This window comes from Panicum hallii, chromosome 2 (genome assembly GCF_002211085.1).
Source record: "Panicum hallii strain FIL2 chromosome 2, PHallii_v3.1, whole genome shotgun sequence".
NCBI lineage: Eukaryota > Viridiplantae > Streptophyta > Magnoliopsida > Poales > Poaceae > Panicum > Panicum hallii.
In genome coordinates this window covers 1184603-1202334 of record NC_038043.1, presented here as the reverse complement: position 1 = coordinate 1202334, position 17732 = coordinate 1184603, and the positions used below count along the sequence as shown (strand labels likewise).

General features: G+C 47.3%; 2 protein-coding genes and 1 long non-coding RNA gene across 3 annotated transcripts; 1 reads left to right on the top strand and 2 right to left on the bottom strand.

The window, feature by feature from the left end:
- Positions 1-106: 106 nt before the first annotated feature.
- Positions 107-3018, bottom strand: LOC112879623. The gene is made up of 5 exons (XR_003226123.1): positions 2920-3018; positions 1251-1718; positions 945-1127; positions 352-838; positions 107-249 (listed from the first exon to the last, which is right to left on the bottom strand). It is a non-coding gene; the product is annotated as an uncharacterized LOC112879623 (long non-coding RNA).
- Positions 3019-3205: 187 nt separating this feature from the next.
- On the bottom strand, positions 3206-4528 carry LOC112879621 (protein PHLOEM PROTEIN 2-LIKE A10-like). The gene has a single exon (XM_025943963.1). It carries the CDS (start codon positions 4456-4458, stop codon positions 3355-3357), a length of 1104 nt encoding a protein of 367 aa, XP_025799748.1. The 5' UTR covers positions 4459-4528; the 3' UTR covers positions 3206-3354.
- Positions 4529-10873: 6345 nt separating this feature from the next.
- LOC112882246 (glycine-rich cell wall structural protein-like) lies at positions 10874-11648 on the top strand. Its single transcript, XM_025947256.1, has one exon. It carries the CDS (start codon positions 10980-10982, stop codon positions 11373-11375), a length of 396 nt encoding a protein of 131 aa, XP_025803041.1. The 5' UTR covers positions 10874-10979; the 3' UTR covers positions 11376-11648.
- Positions 11649-17732: the final 6084 nt, after the last annotated feature.

The window sequence follows — 17732 nt, the reverse complement described above, 5'->3', positions numbered from 1 at the left end:
GTTCGATTCTTTCAAGATTTGGTGTAATACACCAGCACTGTGCGCCGTAAAAGTAATCCCGCGTTCAGACTTCTGCTAATCTCCATCTAGGCGGCACCGTACAAAATCCCTGCTAATCTCCATTTTGGCGGCCACCGGCCAGGGTTTGCACAACCGAAGCTCTTCTCAAAAGATCGTGAATTTCTTCCGCCTGCTCAGCTATTTGTGCTCGATCAGACGAATCCCCGGTTCGTGAACTTATTTCCCGGCCTTCAAAAGAAAGAAAAAAAGCTGATCAGCGCACGTAAACAAATCTCGCGTAGAGGCATGACATCATCACACAGTTCAAAACAAATAGCAAGTAAAGAAAACCTGCTGATCGATGCATCGGCAGTATGTATTCCGGATGCCGGAGCAGCAGGCATGTCCAGCGACGGCTCACTGATAGATGCAACAGGTCAAACAGAAGCCGCAGGATTTTCTCCGAATCTTATCGGACACCATGACAAAGTGAGCATTGACCTTGCTCATATAAATGTATTCCGGAGAGCGTCAGATCATCAGTTTTATAAGCAGGAAGTTGACGACACCGTACCTGCTTATGGATGGATATGCCTCAGATATGCATGGCGTCCTCTAGAAGAACACTTGATAGATGCCGTTCTCATCAGTAATTTATCCGCCGTCATCTCTTAATACAGATAATGCTTACTGGTTAAGCAGCTGACTGGAGCTAACAGCCGTTCGTGTCCTCTCCAGCTTGTACTGCCGTGCCCTTCTTTTGCAGTCAGCGTGTCTGACGCTGACGTGTATCGTCTTGGTTCTTCTCATCGGTGACAGATCGGGTTGCAAGTATAATCTGCATGGAGATATGATATATGGAGCCATCAGATTAACTGGGGTGATGGAGACGACAGAGTTGACCGCCAATCCGTGCGTGCCATGGCAGCATGCGCTTTCCGGACCTGCACATCTCTTTCCAGAGCTGTTCAGGAGTGCTAGAACGCAGATGGAAGATTGATCACGACCTGCGTGCATCTTCCCTCCCTCTGAGGCTCTGACCAGCACAGCACACTGACTGACGTGGACCACCGCAGTCTGTATGTTACAGAAGAGCTTCCCTCGGATCAGATTGTAGATGAGGCATCCTAATTCATGAAAGGTTAGAGAGAGACAGTCAGGACGAACAATCTTTAATAATGAAAGGTAGGCCAGTAGCATACAATTCTCCATGAAGAAACAAAAGGTCTTTGGTTCTGGAACTTTGTTACCTGTAGCTAGCCTCTTGATTCCGTACAAATCCGAGTGTTCAAGAGAGAGGCTGATCTTGAAACGTGAGAAAAATAGGCAGAGTGTGACGTGTAAGGTCTGTGTTCACACCTGAGATTGAGAAGATTCAGAGGCACTCCGAATTTGTTAGAGAGAGACAGTCAGGACAAACAATCTTTAATAATGAAAGGTAGGCCAGTAGCATACAATTCTCCATGAAGAAACAAAAGGTCTTTGGTTCTGGAACTTTGTTACCTGTAGCTAGCCTCTTGATTCCGTACAAATCCGAGTGTTCAAGAGAGAGGCTGATCTTGAAACGTGAGAAAAATAGGCAGAGTGTGACGTGCAAGGTCTGTGTTCACACCTGAGATTGAGAAGATTCAGAGGCACTCCGAATTTGATACAGTGATGCCGACGTACCCATATGTGCTTCCAACCCTCAACCTGAGTTTTTAAGAAACCTGCAGCCACTGAGATTTTCAAATGATCAGTTTTCAACTATGGAATTTAATGCACTTGGACAATACAATTTGAAAACACCACAGGTCCGGCAACCTAATTGATACTGCCCCAGATGAACCCAGCAGCAAAGCTAGAAACATCATATGAACATCCCAGAAGCATAATCTTTTATGTACCCTCCTTTGAAATTCAACCGAGACATCTTTACAGGAATTGTAAACAAAGTCAGATGCCATAAATCAGAGACTAGATTGTCAAACAGTACTAACGAACTGCACGCAGGTCTGGTATGGACAAAGAATGCTTGAACTCTGAAGGCTATCTACCAAGTTTGCCCAGAGAAGAAATACAGCTCTCAGCTCTGCACCAGCAAGGATTTGATGAAACAAAATAAATCAATTCCTTGAGACATGGTAGAGAAAGTTTCTGAAGTATTGATTCCATGTCCAGAAATACAATACAGACTAAAGTAAATACATGAAAAACTTTATCAGTAACGTGTATATCAATATTGTGACATGCTAAGAGCGAAAAATTGGAATGATGAATAACAGTACAAGTAGATAAATTGTAGTGCTATGCCCAACTATAACCAAACTCCTGAGATGATACAAGCTTCAGCGTGTTTTGTCCCCGTAGTATACATGGGGAATCAAATAAAACAGATGACACAATGAATTAGGTGTCACTACCTACACAAATCAATATCTCAACCTCCATGCCATTATGTATTGTTGCCCTACATCTAGCCAACACTTGCTCACTCTGACTGTATCATCAACAATTCAGCTAAAATGCTTTTTTTGGAGAAAATGTCCACTAGTCTAATGAGTCTCTTGATCAATTTATCATAAAAAAAAAACTTATGTTCAGTATACCTGATTGGACACAACCCTCTTGAGCTCCCAACCAACGTTCAAAGTGATTACAAACTGGACACAGGCCTTTGCCCAACTTGTCTAGCAGATCAGATAATTTAATTTTGATCGAACAGAACAATTCCTTGAGACAAGGTAGAGAGAATCCCCTAAACACTCACTGCTACATCTCAGTAAGCTAAACAGCTATGCCGCCTTACTTGGTACAAGTAAGCTAAGTAAATGGAAAAACTTTACCAAATATGACTCAAAGGCAACCTATCAAAAAGAAAGAGAATACAAGTAAAAAAGTACGGAAACAACAGTAGTGTGTGAAAAGAGATCTTCTAACCAATTTGCAAACGAAGATATAGAAGCTCTGGTAGTGGTAGGCTACTTTGACCCTGCAACCCACAGCAGCATGTAGCTACGCGCATAAACCTAACTGATAATTAGTGGAAGGACACAACCCCCTGTTCATCATCAGAACAATCAGTGCCAAATCACAGTTGCTTTTATATTAAAAAAATATAACTCGCCAAAACTATTAGCATGTTAGGAGAAAAGTTATATCACAGATTCATTTTCTTTTAACTAAATGCATGGTCAGTGTTATTGCACAAGAAAGCTTGGAACCATTTACCAAGCAAATTTCTTTCCAATTTCACATTTCCACCACTTTGAATTTACAGCTTCTGTATACTGTACTCTATTAGTCGCACACAATCATACAGACAATGCGACTAAAGATACAATCATCAATCAAAACTAAGGCATATCCACAGGCTCAAGCTGGCACCAAGAGCCATGTGCTATTCAAGACATGCAAGCACAATACTATGCAGATCGTGGCAATTACCATTGACCTATCACTCATAAGCCTCAAGGCACGCAATCCCGCCGCAATTGTGGCATCACCTCCAGCCCTCGCGCTGGCATGCAGTTTCCACAGCACAAACTCGAGGAACGACCGCACTGCCTCAAATGTTGCCCTGCCCGTCAAATCCAGAACGAGCTTGCGGTTGCTCGGCACCGCCAGAGCACTTGACACAGTCTCGACCCACCCTTCCCCAACCCCATCACTGCCGGAGTTGGCATTGGCATTGGCATCTCCACCGGTACTGTTGGCACTGGACAGGACGCCATGGGATGTCTTCACCAGTGTCTCGATGGAGGTGCTGCAGAGTGCAATGAAAAGCTCTTGAAGCCTGGCACCGTAGGCAGGGTTGGTGGCGGCGGCGAAGAGCTGGTCGTAGGTGTTGATGTGGATTGTCTTGTCTATGAAGACGCCAACCGCGGTGGCCGTGAAGACCTCAACCCAGCTGCGGATCGCTCTCTGGCATCTCCGTGAGGTGAGGGCATCAACCCAGCTCTCCGGCGAGGCGTCCGTTGTCGAAGGCTGCGACGGGGCCGAGTAGAAGGCGAGCACGAGGTGGCGCCCGAAGCTGCCGGCGACGGCGGACGCGAGGCGCTCCCCGTCGGGGGAGAGCACCCTGTCCAGCACGCGGTCCGATAGCGCCACTTCGCCTCCCGGGGAGGCACCGGAGCCTAGCGTGCCGGCGTAGTAGCCGCAGAGCACGCCGGCGGCGAGCGCCCCGGACAGCGCGGACGCGGACGCGGAGGCCTCGGGCGAGGCGGCGAGCTTGGAGATCTGCTTCAGAGTCTGAGGAACCGCGTCGGAGTCGGAGCTGAGGAAGGCTGCGAGGTCGGACGCCACCGCGGCGGCGGCGTCCGCGAGGGAGGCCAACGCGGAGGCGATGCGCACGAGGCGGCGGCGGCGGGACGCCACGGCCGGGTGGCGGTAGATCAGGTAGCACCCCGCGGAGGCGCCGGCCCATAGGAGCCAGCGGCGCCGGCGGCGGGCGAAGGCGAGGACGCGGCGGCGGTACATGGTGGTGGCCGGAGGTGGGCGTGGATGGGGAACTCGATGAGAGGAGTCGCCCGGCCGCCGGGAGCACGTGGCGTGTCTTTCTGTTTCCTTTTTTTTTAATTGCAAACAAAAAACCTCCATTATCTGACTTGGATTTTGAGTTTTTGATGCAAAAAGTGCACAGCATTTTGTTGTAAAAACGAAGCCGCCAATACAGTGTTTTTATCGAACTTTGATTTTTCTTTAAAGTATACTCAAGTCATTTTTTGTGGATTCTATAAAAAGAACCCTTAAGGAGAGCTTAAATGTTGCTCCACTAAATTTTGCTGTTTGCTAAAATTTTAACAAAACCAAGATGAATAATCATAATCCTAATGTTTGAATAAGCCCAAGCCCGACTCAGGTAGCTTACCAAAACGGTTGAAATTAGTTAAACATACACTCACTAAGGTGAACATTACTTATGGAAGAACCTTGAACTTTGACATATAAGGTGCTTATGTTTTTTTTCTTTAAGAATATTTTGCTAATGAACTTTTTTTAGAGGACATGGCGTGCCATAGTGGAATGGGATCGCTTTTTGGTAGAATTCGTTTGAGAAGCATGGTGTGTTATGTTTGAAGCCTTCATGATCAAATGAAGGCTCTAATTTTGGATCATAGAGAATAACCATAAGGGTGTTTCTATGTAACACCCTAAGGTAAAATTTCAAGATTTATAATGAATTTAATTGGGCTCCAGTAATTGTTCCAAGGGTTTATTTTGCCTAGCTTGCATTTATTTATAATTTAATTCACAGAGAATTAAAATTTATTTTAGGTTCAACATGTTTGTGCATTCATGCTGGTGCATAAGATTTATTTGGTTGAGTGCATAGGAGTTGAATTCAAATTTGAGTTGAATTCAAATAGAATCGAGTGGTTTGAAAAAGAAACAAAAGGGAGGAAACAGGAAAGTAGGTCAGTCATTCCCGTTCTTTTCTCAGTCATTCCTTCTTTTCTCAGTCATTCCCGTTCTTTTCTCAGTCATTCCTTCTGTTCTCAGTCATTCCCTCAGCCTGACCCCACCTGTCGGCCCCTTCTCCCTCCCCTTTCTTCTCCGGCGCAACTCCTTCCCGAGATCCCCGGCGAGCCACTCTCTGGGCCTGCACGCCAAGGCAGCGCCGCCGCCCTACAAAAGGAACTTCCTGAGCCCCCAGAACCCTAACCCCAGCCCTGCAACCCCGAAGATCTCCAGCACCGCCGCCCCCTTCTTTCCCCGCTCCGGTCGCCTCGGTCTCCCCGTGGTCCGGCCGCCCAGCCGCGCCCCAGGCCACCACATCACCCGCAGTAGCTCCGCCTCGCCGCCAGGAAGCTTCCCGAAGTTTCTGCCCTCGACCCTGAGCTCTGGCCGTGCCGGAATTGAACCCGAAGCCGCCGCCGGTGAGGCGCTCCGCCCTCGCAATTCCTCGCCGTCGGTGATCCCCGGACCTCCCTGACCCCCGTAACACCTTCGCAGGAGCCCCACGCGTCGACCCCTGGAGCCTAGGAGTCCGGAGAGCCCCTGCAACAGCTTCCTCCGCGAGCGCCGCCCGCCTCTGCCGCACGGCCATCGTCGACGACCATCCTCCGTCGCGTCTCCGGTCCCCACGACGCCTCGGTGAGCAGCACATCATCCCCCTGGTCGTGTTGCGCTAGATCCCGTAGCATTTAGGCCTCCGCAGTGACCAAGAACGCCGCACGCCGGCGGTGCGCCACCGTGCAGACCCACCCCGCCGTCGCACTCACAGCTAGAGCGCCTCCTGAGCCCCGCCTTAGCCCCAGATGGATCACGCATGTCGCACTGATCACGCCCGACCCGATCTTGAGTTGTTTTGACCTCCGGAGCGGCGAGAACGCCGAGCTCCGGCGAGCCCGAGCCGCGCGCCGCCGCGGGAGTCAAATTCCGGCGACCGTTCCGCCGTCCCCGCGAGCCAGCCAGATCGGACCGGTCCGATCCAGATCGGACCGTCCGGACCTTCCGCTGTGCAGATCGGACCGTCCGAACTAGATTGGGTCCGAACCATCCGATCTATACACGACGGCCCAGATTAGAAGGTACCCCTCAGCTGTGGCAGTTTTGTTAAAGAGCCCCTGAGCTTCCTTGGAATCAACCCGCGGTCCACTGCAGTTTAATAATAATTGCAGTTTAGCCCTATTTCTTGCACCGAAGCCTCTGAGCTTTCCAGTTTTTGAACCCGCCGTCCATGCCGCGTGTTTTCACGTGCTAGCCCCTGTGTCTACCCTTTATTTACGCTTAAGGCCTCGGTTTTTGCCCAGAACCCCTGTAAGTTCTGTTTTTCTCGCAAATAGGTCCCTGGATCTTGTTTTAAGCGTAGTTTTCGCGTTTTAGCTCCGTTTTAGGTGTTCTTTATATCCACGCGATCGTTGTAACGCATAGAATAGTTCTAGGCCAGTTTTATGTGCTGTTCTATTGTATTGGTGTACTGTTTCTTATATTTTGCTATTGTTTGCATGTGTGTGCATGTGTGGCCCATGTATTGCTGTTACGATCGTGAATAGACGTCGAGCCACCGGAGCAGTACCAGGAGCAGCCATCTTCCGAGCAGTTCGAGCAGCAGCCGGGAGAGTACGAGGAAGGCAAGTATAACATGAACCTCCTATCACTTTTAAATACAATTTCATACTGCATTTTAATACTGTATGCCTATAAGGATTTTCTAGCCACTTTATATCCTTTATATATATCCTTTGGGTTGCATTTTGGTTAGTTGTGCTAGGTTGCTGCGCTATAACACACTTGGTCCTTTTTAATTAAATTTGATTAATGGTCTATGCAACTTAATCCTGACAGTGGCCCTCTGTGCTGTGTGCTTGAGTGGCTCACGTCTCCTTAAAAGATGTTTTTGATAGAAACATGGTTTAGGGGGCCAGCACGGTGCTTAGTGCTTGGTTGGCCACTCTCCATAAGGACCGGTTCATAGAGCGACAACCTGGGACAACCGCGCAACCACAAGACTGGAATGGGACGGTCTTGACTTACTAATTAGGTCATGTTGGTTCGGGAGTAACTTACCTGCGTGGGCAAGAGGGGTGGTAAGCTTCAATGGTCCCTGCTCCTCCGGCTTGGTCTGTGCTGTGTGTCTTGTACCCCCGGAGGTGGGCCCCATCGTTGCTGATCCAGAATCCTTAGCGGTTACACCGTACCAATGTGATCCTTTGTAACGGTCTCGTAGTGTGCTTGCTAGCCATCTCACCTAAGGAAGTGTGATGAACCACTAGCGTAGCTCACGACTTGTGGGTAAAGTTATGCAACCTCTCGAGAGTGTAAAACTGATATATCAGCTGTGCTCACAGTCATGAGCGGCCCAGATCCTCCTTTTGATTAGTGGGGTTATCAACCTTTGATTAGGGAGATTCCCCGGGGTGGTTTGGTTTGGATAGTTCTCAGTATTTCTTAATTAATATTGATTAATTCTTATGCAATTTGGGTTTATGGTAATTCATCCACTTATAGTAAATAGTTTTAATAAAATTTGCCAAGACTAAAAGCTAATGCAGTTGAGTCAGCTAGCCTAGAGCCTCATAGTTTGTATTATACTTGTTGAGTACTAGTTGGTACTCACACTTGCCTCTCTACTCTTCTGTTCTATTTTGGATGTCTTCGACTGCTGCTCAGTGCCCGGTAATGTGGAGGACTACGTCAGCGGCTTCGACGACTTCTAGGCGTTTGTCTCCCAGTCGACGTCCCTGTGGCGCCCAGCTCTTCATGTATTCATTTTACGCTTCCGCATTCCTTGAACTGATTCTTGGTTCAGTTGTAATAAAGATATTCATTTTATAATTTATACGTTTTTACTCGTGACATGAATTGTGATATCTTGATAATCTGTTGTATATATGCGTGACTTGATCCTGGCGCATATATGATTGCTCGATTTATGTTCTTATAAATCGGGTGTGACATTCTATATATCTTATTCATGTTTTATTCTCCTTTAAGAAAAGTGCTTGTGTAGCTTCTAATGTTTGAGATTCATCCTGAGCCTTTGGATGGTTGGGATCGCTGCAGTAGGAGCAGAATCATCCTAGCAAAGTAGTGAGAGCGGCACTATGGCCACACATGTTGCTCCATGGTTCGCCCCGTCGTAACAGGTGTGGCTTTTGGTTTTCAAAATTTGAACATGGTTTTCTCTCAAAATTTAAATTTATTTTTAAGTTCTTTTAAACCATTGAGTTGCTAAGAATCAATCCAACACAATGAGATCCAATATAGTATGTTTTACTATGTTTTAAATGCCGACATTTTGATATACTGCTATAACATTTTTTCATAAAAAATAATATACTAGTTTGATCCAAAATGTTGAATTAGGTTCCATGGATTGTCAAATCAAGTGTTTGAAAAAAATGTTGAGATATGTATAGATATACCAAATCATAATTCGATGAACTTGATTTTTGGAATACCAGATTCCAAATGTTGATATGGTGAATTCAAAACGTTAATTATATTACGTGAAATTGTTGAATCAACTATTCTGAATTGTCATGTGATTCTAAATACACGAAATAATAAAGTGTGTATTGTAGCACACTGTGTGGATTTTTTTTTGAATCTGTACACTGTATGGATTACTGGGGAAAACAAGAGGAAACCCGTGTGAGTTGTCTAAGCCTCTTGCAGTAGTTGGCGCGTGGGCTCCCAGAATGGGCCGTATATATTTCTGTTGTCGGGCTGTGTTACTGGATTTGAAAAAAGACGAAGCTTAAAAGGAGCCAGCAGTTTCAGCCCATTAGTCCTGTTTGTTACGTTTTAGACCATCTGAAATACAGTAAATCTCGCGTCAGTCCTGTTTGATGGCAGCCGGCAGCCGGTCATCACCGCCGGCCGGCTGGCAGTCGACCCTCCGGCAAGGGCGCAAGGCGGTTGCGGCAGCAGAGGCTGCGGCCATGCAAGGGCTCTCTCCCCCAGTCAACCAATAGAGAATGGATTGGTTGCCGTCCTCCTTGAGATCGACGCATGGCAGCGGCGACGGCGGCGGCGGCGGCAGGGCACGTGGCGGCAGGGGGAGCCGCCTGCCCACGGCATCGATGCTCGGGCCAGTGCCAGTCAAGTGGATGTTTACTTCTCCGCCTGCCTGCCTGCCTGTGTGCGGTCGCCGTACGTAATCCAACTTGCTCTGGTTTCGCCCAAGTCAACGGCGGCTCCGGCCTTGTTCCAACGGTTTTTGGCATTATCCGAGAATTGTTTCTTGTTCATATTACATTTTGCAGGCAAGCTTGACTCTCTAGCCGTTTGCCGTCCAGGAGCTCCTTCGTTCCATTGTTTTAAAAATTTTAGATTCATAATATTTGCTATATATCTAGATATAAATATATGTGTACACGTATATTTTGATCTTTTAAATTTGTGCTGAACTCTAGACTGCTATAAATTTAAAAAAACTAAAACGGGATATATATATATAACCATGAAGCTAAAACGGACTGTTCAATCCTGATGAATAATCACGAAAGCTTGGAGGTAATTTTGCTGTCCGCAGTAAAATTAACTAATTAAGCGTCAGGGACGATCTGATACGGTAAAGTCAACTGCAACAGGTACAGTATATAGTAGTAGTACACGCTCAGAGGAAGCTTGGAGGTAATTTTGCTGTCCGCAGTAAAATTAACTAATTAAGCGTTAGGGACGATCTGATGCGGTAAGTCAACTGCAGCAGGCACAGTATATAGTAGTAGTACACGCAACAAGGAGAGGAGTCAGAGAGACTCAGAGGAAGCGCTCGCGCCGGCGGCGGGGACGTCGACGACGACGGGGCGGCAGCGGGCAGCGGTGGAACCGGCCGTACGCACACGGCCAGAGGCAGGCCAGCGTGGCCGCTGCACGGCGCAGCGCCTAGTTTTGGACTCCCGAGCCGGCAGCCTGCCGGTGGTCGGCGAGTCAGAGAAACTTCCCGCGCCAGCACGCACTTCGCAATTGAATTAAGGACGATGACGATGAGCGTGCAGATGCAGCAGCGCCTCGAACCCCATGAGATTTATTAGGGTTTTGAGATGCATAAACCCCAAGTTGTGAACAGCTCAACTGGTCGACCATTTATTTGCACAGTAAACAAATCGTGACGGCAAGAGCTAGCTCGGAGCATGGTCAATGGTTTCGCCGAGCCAATCACCTCCATGCTTTCAGCTGTCAACTATTGATGGCGCCACACAGCTGCTCGCTCCTGCTCGTCAGCTAGACCGCACTCACCTCACCAAGTCACCAGTCACCACCAAGCGATCAGGATCAGGGTCAGTCGTTCGTCAGCCACGCGCACTCGAACGTCGCCGGTCGAGTCGCCACGCTGCAGATTGCACCGCCCCACTCGCCTCCACTTTCCCCAAGGTCTCGCCACCCCACTTGCCTTCTTGCTCCTCGCGTCACCGTCGCCATAAGTAGCGCTCACACTCACAGCTACCACATAGGTATACTAGTAGTAGCTCACAGGCATCCCCCTCGGCTTGCCAAATTCCTCGGTAACCCAACCCAACCCAACCCAACCAGCAGCGCGCACCGCGACCATGTCCCCGACCAAGACCGGCGTCGCCGTGCTCCTCGCCCTCCTGGCGCTGTCGGCGCCCCTGGCCTCGTGGGCCGCCGGCCAGGGCCGGCCGAACCCCGGCGGCGGCCCGTGGTTCGGCGGCGGCGGCGGCGGGATCCCGTGGTTCGGCGGCGGCCCGGGACCGGGCGCCGCGTTCTTCGGCGGGTGGGGCGAGGGCGGGCTCGGGTACCGGCGCGGGGCCGTGGTGCCGCCCTCCATGGTGTGCGCGGAGCAGGGGCCCTGCCACGGGAAGCGCCTCACCTGCCCGGCCCGCTGCTTCAGGTCCTTCAGCTACAAGGGCAAGAACGGCGGCGGCGGGGGCGGCGGAGGGGGCTGCAGCTTCGACTGCACCAGCCGCTGCGTCGCCACCTGCTGAATCCGCCGGCGACGGCCACGGCTCACGCGGATGGACGGACGGATGGTGCTGTGGGTGATCACATCAGTAGCTTAGCTAGCTAGTACTAGCTAGGACACTACCAGTGGTTTGCTTGTGATGGAGCTGCTCGGGGTGCTTGATTGGCGTGGTAACGATGAGTGGTGCTCGTGGTATGTGTGTGCGTGTCTGTAAATCTCAGCTGCGGATGTTTTGATCAATAAGATAAGATGCATGAATAAAAGAGGATTATTGTGATCTTCAGCTTGCTGCTTTTCACTTCAATTCTCCAAGAAATTGTGTCGACTGATGCGCAACACTGTAAACGCTTTTTTGCCGTGACTGACGCTGCCTGTTGGTCTGTATTTGATGCTGGTGGATTCTCCATTCTCACAGGCAGAGGACCGCCGGCGTCGGTGCAGCTAGGCTGGGCCGGCCTACAAACGGACGCAGCCCGGATCCGGGCCGCACCAGCTTGGAAGGCCTGAACCCTCGAACTTAAACCTTGACCACTCATACGGATGGGGCAGAGTTTCGGCCCATTTAACCGGAAGGCAAAGCCTGAACTCCCCAGGCCCCAGCACTCGAGCAAAGAGGTAGCTAGACACGTAGGCGTAGCTAAGCTAAATGACCAACGAACCCTCGAGTTGTTGAGCACAGACAACAAAGATTATGCTCGTTTTGTCAGAGTTGAACGCACCATTGTTTGACCGATCGATCGAGAGATCGAGCTGCGTGTAGCGTAGCCTGCTAGACCACGCGTCCATTGCCTACGCTACCCTTCTCCAACCACAGCACACGCTCCCGTATATTTCTCCTTTGACATTCTTCGGGTGTTACTTAATTAACACAGCTACTTAATTAATTATCGCGTGATTAGCTATCTTATTAATTACTCCATCCGTTCCAAATTATAGGTCGTTTTAACAAATCATGATACATAACTTTTACTTTATTTGCACCTAGATAAATATCAGGTGCAGGCCAAAAATTACGTATCAAAATTTAATTAATTAATTATTAATTAAATTGGCCACCATAAAGTCAGTCAATGGGAAAATGGGACTCTATCTTCTCGTGTGTGTGTGTGTATATCCTCTCTTCCGCGGACCGTAGGAAACGACTCAACCAACCAACCAAGAAATCGATTTTCTCGCGCCTCGTGCTGCTGACCGTCCGGTACTCCGGTGGCCCGGCACACGTTGAGCATGTTTAAGTTCGGTCCCGGAAGTTGAGGGCTTGATCGAGGCCATGTGTTCTGACCATTAGCAGCTGGTATTAGCGTGGTAGACTGGTAGTAATTTTTTTTTACAAATGTGCCTCAGCACACAATTCAATAAAAAGAAAGCAGCTACAAATATAATACTTAATGTAGCCCAACAGAGCTTGACTAACACAACACAAAGGACTAAAGATATAGAAATACTGAAGAAAAGATTAGATGAGCAATCGTAGCTACGAACACAACAGAAGAAACACGGAGGGGGAGGGCACTCCAATCTTGCCACCCAAACCACTCGAAGAGCTGAACCTGCACAAAGAGGATATACTATCGTCAAAGATGCCAAGGGAGAGCAAGCACAAAGCCCGAAGCGGTGGCGAAGCATCCACCGAATAGCATAACCACGGGGCAACACATCCGCCTGAGAAGAGGAAACGGTGGCAAAGCATCCGCCAAGCTCGAAGAACACAACGATGGCAAAGCATCCACCGAAACAGCGCGACCACAGCAGCAAAGCATCTATCGGAGAAGAAGCACGGCGGCAAAGCATCCGCAGGGCCAACAATCCACCATATGCAATTATTAGCAGACATCGCAACAGGGCGGCAAAGCATCCGCCACGACCTAGGAAACCAAGATGACAGTGTGTAAAATGAAGCAAGGAAGGTATAGAGGATGAACCACCGATTAAGCGACCAACCTTGGGGGTCACGGAGGGGGAAGGGGCAAACGAACGATGCTTCCAAGGAGGAAAATGGCGCCTGAGGGTGTCGCCATCATCGGCCTGCAAACAGGCAAAGGCTTTCGCCTCAGCCCCACCCCCGCGACAATGAACCTCCACAAGCAGCGCTGATGGGATGGAACCACAAATGGTGGCGGCAACCACACCATTAAAGGGTGGCGACCAAAGCAGTGAAAGCACAGGTGGAACACATCAACAGCAACGCGGCGGCGAGGCGGAAGGGCAGCATCTCCTAAAACTACGCAACAACGCCTCCAGAGAGGGGAAAGATGCCCTCGTTGTTGGCCCAGCACAGCACTGGACAAGGCTTTCGTCTGGAGTTCTTGGGAACTAGAAGATGTCCGCCCGCCACAAGCGACAACCAATGGTAGCGTCAGCGGGCAGACCAACCCGCTGCATACGAGAGAGTCAAAAGGTAAGTACTTGTATTTGCCGTTAGGTTCAAACCAATCCCTTGCAGTGGTAAATCGCCCACGGGTCAAGATCATGCTAACGATCATGCTAACGGTTTATTGCCGCCTATTACCCCAAGACTATGGATGAAGACGATTACCAGTAACAGTAACCTAGTCGTGATATCCATGCATGGTCCCGGCGACTCCCGTGTAGACTAATTTTTAGTCCGGGTCATATCGGATACCAAATAAAGGGATTAAACATTAGCTAATTATAAAACTAATTACATAAACCGGTGCTAATTTATAAGATGAATCTATTAAACCTAATTAATCCATCATTAGTATATGTTTAATGTAGTATAATATTATCAAATCATAAACTAATTAAGTTTAATGGATTTGTCTCGCGAATTAGACTCCATTTATACAATTAATTTTATAATTAGACTATATTTAATACTTCTAATTAGTATTCATTACAGCTTAATCCGAGGAACAAACAGAACCTGAACCCACAGGGCCCGCGATCGACGATGAATCGCCGTATGTACTCATAGCGAGATGGCAGGCGGAAACTGAAGCCATGCCCATGCGCGCCGGCTGCGTGCTACAGTTATCCGGATTATAGCTTGACCGATCAACCAATTTCCAATAGCGCCTGCCGTACCAATCAATCAATCAATCAATCTGTATTTCTTTTTCTTCCTTGACCTGTTTGTTTTGTGACACTAGCATCTTTTATTTTTTGCTCCCTACTATGAAACACGTGCACTTGAAAAGTATATTTGCTACCTCTTCGTATCATTCTTGGATTTTTTTTTATTTAAGCCGCAACCGAAGGAGTTCCACCCTACATTATCCTCCGGATTATTATGATCAGAGGATCAGCATGGCACGCTTGCAGGAGGTGCGATGTGATGGTGAGCCCCTGACACTGACGGCTCAGCCAGACGGACGGAGCAGGGTCGTCAAGTCACGGCTTGGGATGATGAGCACGCCAAATGCCATGCGATGATGCTGAGAGCGTGGAATTCATTCAGCAAACTGATGACAACGGCGAAAAGCACGAGCAGATGAGACAAAGCAGAAACGGTAGAGGATGATGGGAAGCAAAGGCACCGAACACCTCGCTACTCATGGTCAGTCACAGTTGGCACGCACGAGAGCAGCTCCGCGTCCTTGTCAACCGCGGGCCCTAAACTCAGCAGCGATAGTAGTCGTCGATCGTCGTGCACAGGAGCACGCACGTAATTAAAGTCAACATGAAAGTTGGTCGGAGAAGAAGACTCGTCGAGGGTTTCCGTTCCTCGTGCTCTGCCGCCCCGCTGACCGGCGGAAAGCCTCCGCCTCCTTGCAGCCGGTTGATCGGATCGCGTACGACCTACAACAAGCAGAGACCGGCACGTTGTACACGATGCTGATTGGGGGCTTGGTCACATAAGTTGAGGCCATGTGGTTGCGACCACCGGTGGACGGTATCTATGAGTAACCGTCTGCTCCTCGTCTGTCTGAAACTCTGAATTCCGGTGAAGCTAGGGTATGACGAATCGTCTGCTTCTTCTTCCTTTAGGTCTCTGCCAGCTCGATCGAGAGCTTTCCGTGCCGTGCGCTCCATCGATCGACGCCTTGACATTTTTATTCGACAGCGACATGCGGCGACGGCTGTAAGCCAAGGAGAAACAATTTTAGTTTTTGCATTACCCTACTAGGAGTAATTTTAAGCATTCAAAGAAACAATTTTCAATCCAATTGGATCCATTTCATTACCATAATTTGACCAATAGGGATTTCGAATTTGCAGACAAGAAACGGCATCCTAACATGTCCAGGAGTAATACACAAATTAGAGAAGTAATATTCAATCCAATTGGATCCATTCAATTGCTGTAGTGTGACCAAGAGTAATTTCAAATGTTTAGAGAAGTAATTCGTACCTTAGCATCTCCACAAGTGAATTTGAATGTTCACAGAAGTAATTTTGATTACAATTGGATCTGTTCCATCAGCATATGCAAAAGCATGAGCAATTTTAAATTTTCTTACGAGTAACTCGCAACTTAGAGTGTCCATGAATACCATTTGCAGAAGTAATTTTAAATATCTTGTAAGGTACTCGATTATACCGTTTGTCATGCTGATCAGATTAGTCCATGCAAATCAATATGTGATGCCATTGACATACAAATCTACTAGTGTGTTATTTCCTGTATCATAATGAATTTACTTGTTTCGGTGTGAAAATTGTTTCTTTGAACAGTGATAATGCCAACCCATGATAAACATAAGTGCCCGCAGTACTAGTTAGAAGCTATATTTCTCGGAATAACTGAATAAGGTCAAGGTGAATGAGCTACAGTTATAGTACTACTCTCAAATCATTATAAAAATACTGCTCTCAATTTTGAAAATTACTTTCTTCAAAGTTATTGCGAAACTAACTTCTTTATGTATGAAAATCACTTCTTTGAACTAACAATATTCACATATCTTGTATTTTTATTTCTTTGACAAGGTTATCTAGTATTTTGAACCTGCATATTTATGGTTCATTATGGTTCTCTTGCAACTCCGGCCAGCCATGGAAGGAAAGCAAGCGAGGCTGCAATCTGGTCATGGTGGAGAGCGGAACGAAAGCTAGGAAGCTAGTGTAGCAGGGTTCATCTGCCATCTGCTACCGCTGTACCGCTGGCATCATCATCAATTCCCAGCCTTCCATGCAACAAAATACAGTTAGATTTAGTTTGTTATATGTTATAGTATACTCTAGGAAAAAGTGGGCAATTCTATTGTGTTTGTGTTATCTGCTTGTACGTCACTTAAATTTTGTTGAACTAAATTCCGTGTAATCAGCTTTTGATTTTTTAATATGTGATTACATATAACAGATGTTGCTTGTTGTTTGGTGGCACCATTGTAAAGTTCAAAGATTATTACTATCAAGTCGTCGTTAAAATGCCGCTTGAAGTTTTAAAATTCACTTAAAGTTATTGTAGATATTACTCCTTTATGTTTAAAATTACTTCTTTTGAACAAGGAATAATCTTTCGATACAAATCGAGTAATCTCGTAGAACATAATATTATTAAACGAAATAATTTTGATGAGGGAAAGACCCTACCCACGATTGTTAATGCAGGTCAAAAATGGATGCGGAAAAGACCCAACCCACAATTTTTAGGGTCACCACGAACTTTTTATGGTTGCAACACATAATAGTTAGATTTTTACGGTCCAAAAGCTCGCTGGACCTCTGGCTGGTAGTGCCGCCGAAACGTTGAATACTATTCACCTCGTAGCGAGGTAAATAGACCAGTCATAATAGTATATATATCTATATCTAATTGTATATATATAGGGATATATACGAAAAATTTTAAAAGCATTCCTATTTTTTAAATATATTTTATTAAACCTTAGTACTAGTATATAAAATTAAGTATGGTTACATATCCAACGTATATGCCATCACAGATGGTCTAGTATGATCACATATACCTCGTACATATTTTTTATTGGATCAGATACGTCCTAAATCATGAAATACACATGTAGGAGTAGCTACAAGCGTAATAGATTTTTCATAAGTATATATAGAGAAACCATGTCAAGATATAATAGAGAAATAACTATTCCTTGAAACGATCAGACGACGGCGTATGATTGCGGCCGCAATGTGACGAGATCCTGACATAGAAGGGTTCAGTCAGCCGAAGCGGTTAGTCGCTAGTACTCCTGGATGATGGGAGCGGGACTATTCCGAGCACGCGACCATCATGCTGCAGATGGCTTCTACTACCAAACTAGCTAGCTACCTGAAACCGGGATACCAACTTCCGCCAAAAAAAGTAACATACCACCAGAACCCACCATTTCCTCTCATGAATCCGACATCCCCAGCCTTTCTCAGACCCCCGGTTTCAGACAGATCCAGTCATTGGAACAGCTAAAGGTGCAAGCAGATAAGACCGAGCAGACAAGACACTAACGGCAAAAACGAC

Bases quoted from the DNA above. Each gene is read 5' to 3' on its own strand.
- LOC112882246 (XM_025947256.1), top strand. From the start codon at position 10,980: ATGTCCCCGACCAAGACCGGCGTCGCCGTGCTCCTCGCCCTCCTGGCG.
- LOC112879621 (XM_025943963.1), bottom strand. From the start codon at position 4,458: ATGTACCGCCGCCGCGTCCTCGCCTTCGCCCGCCGCCGGCGCCGCTGG.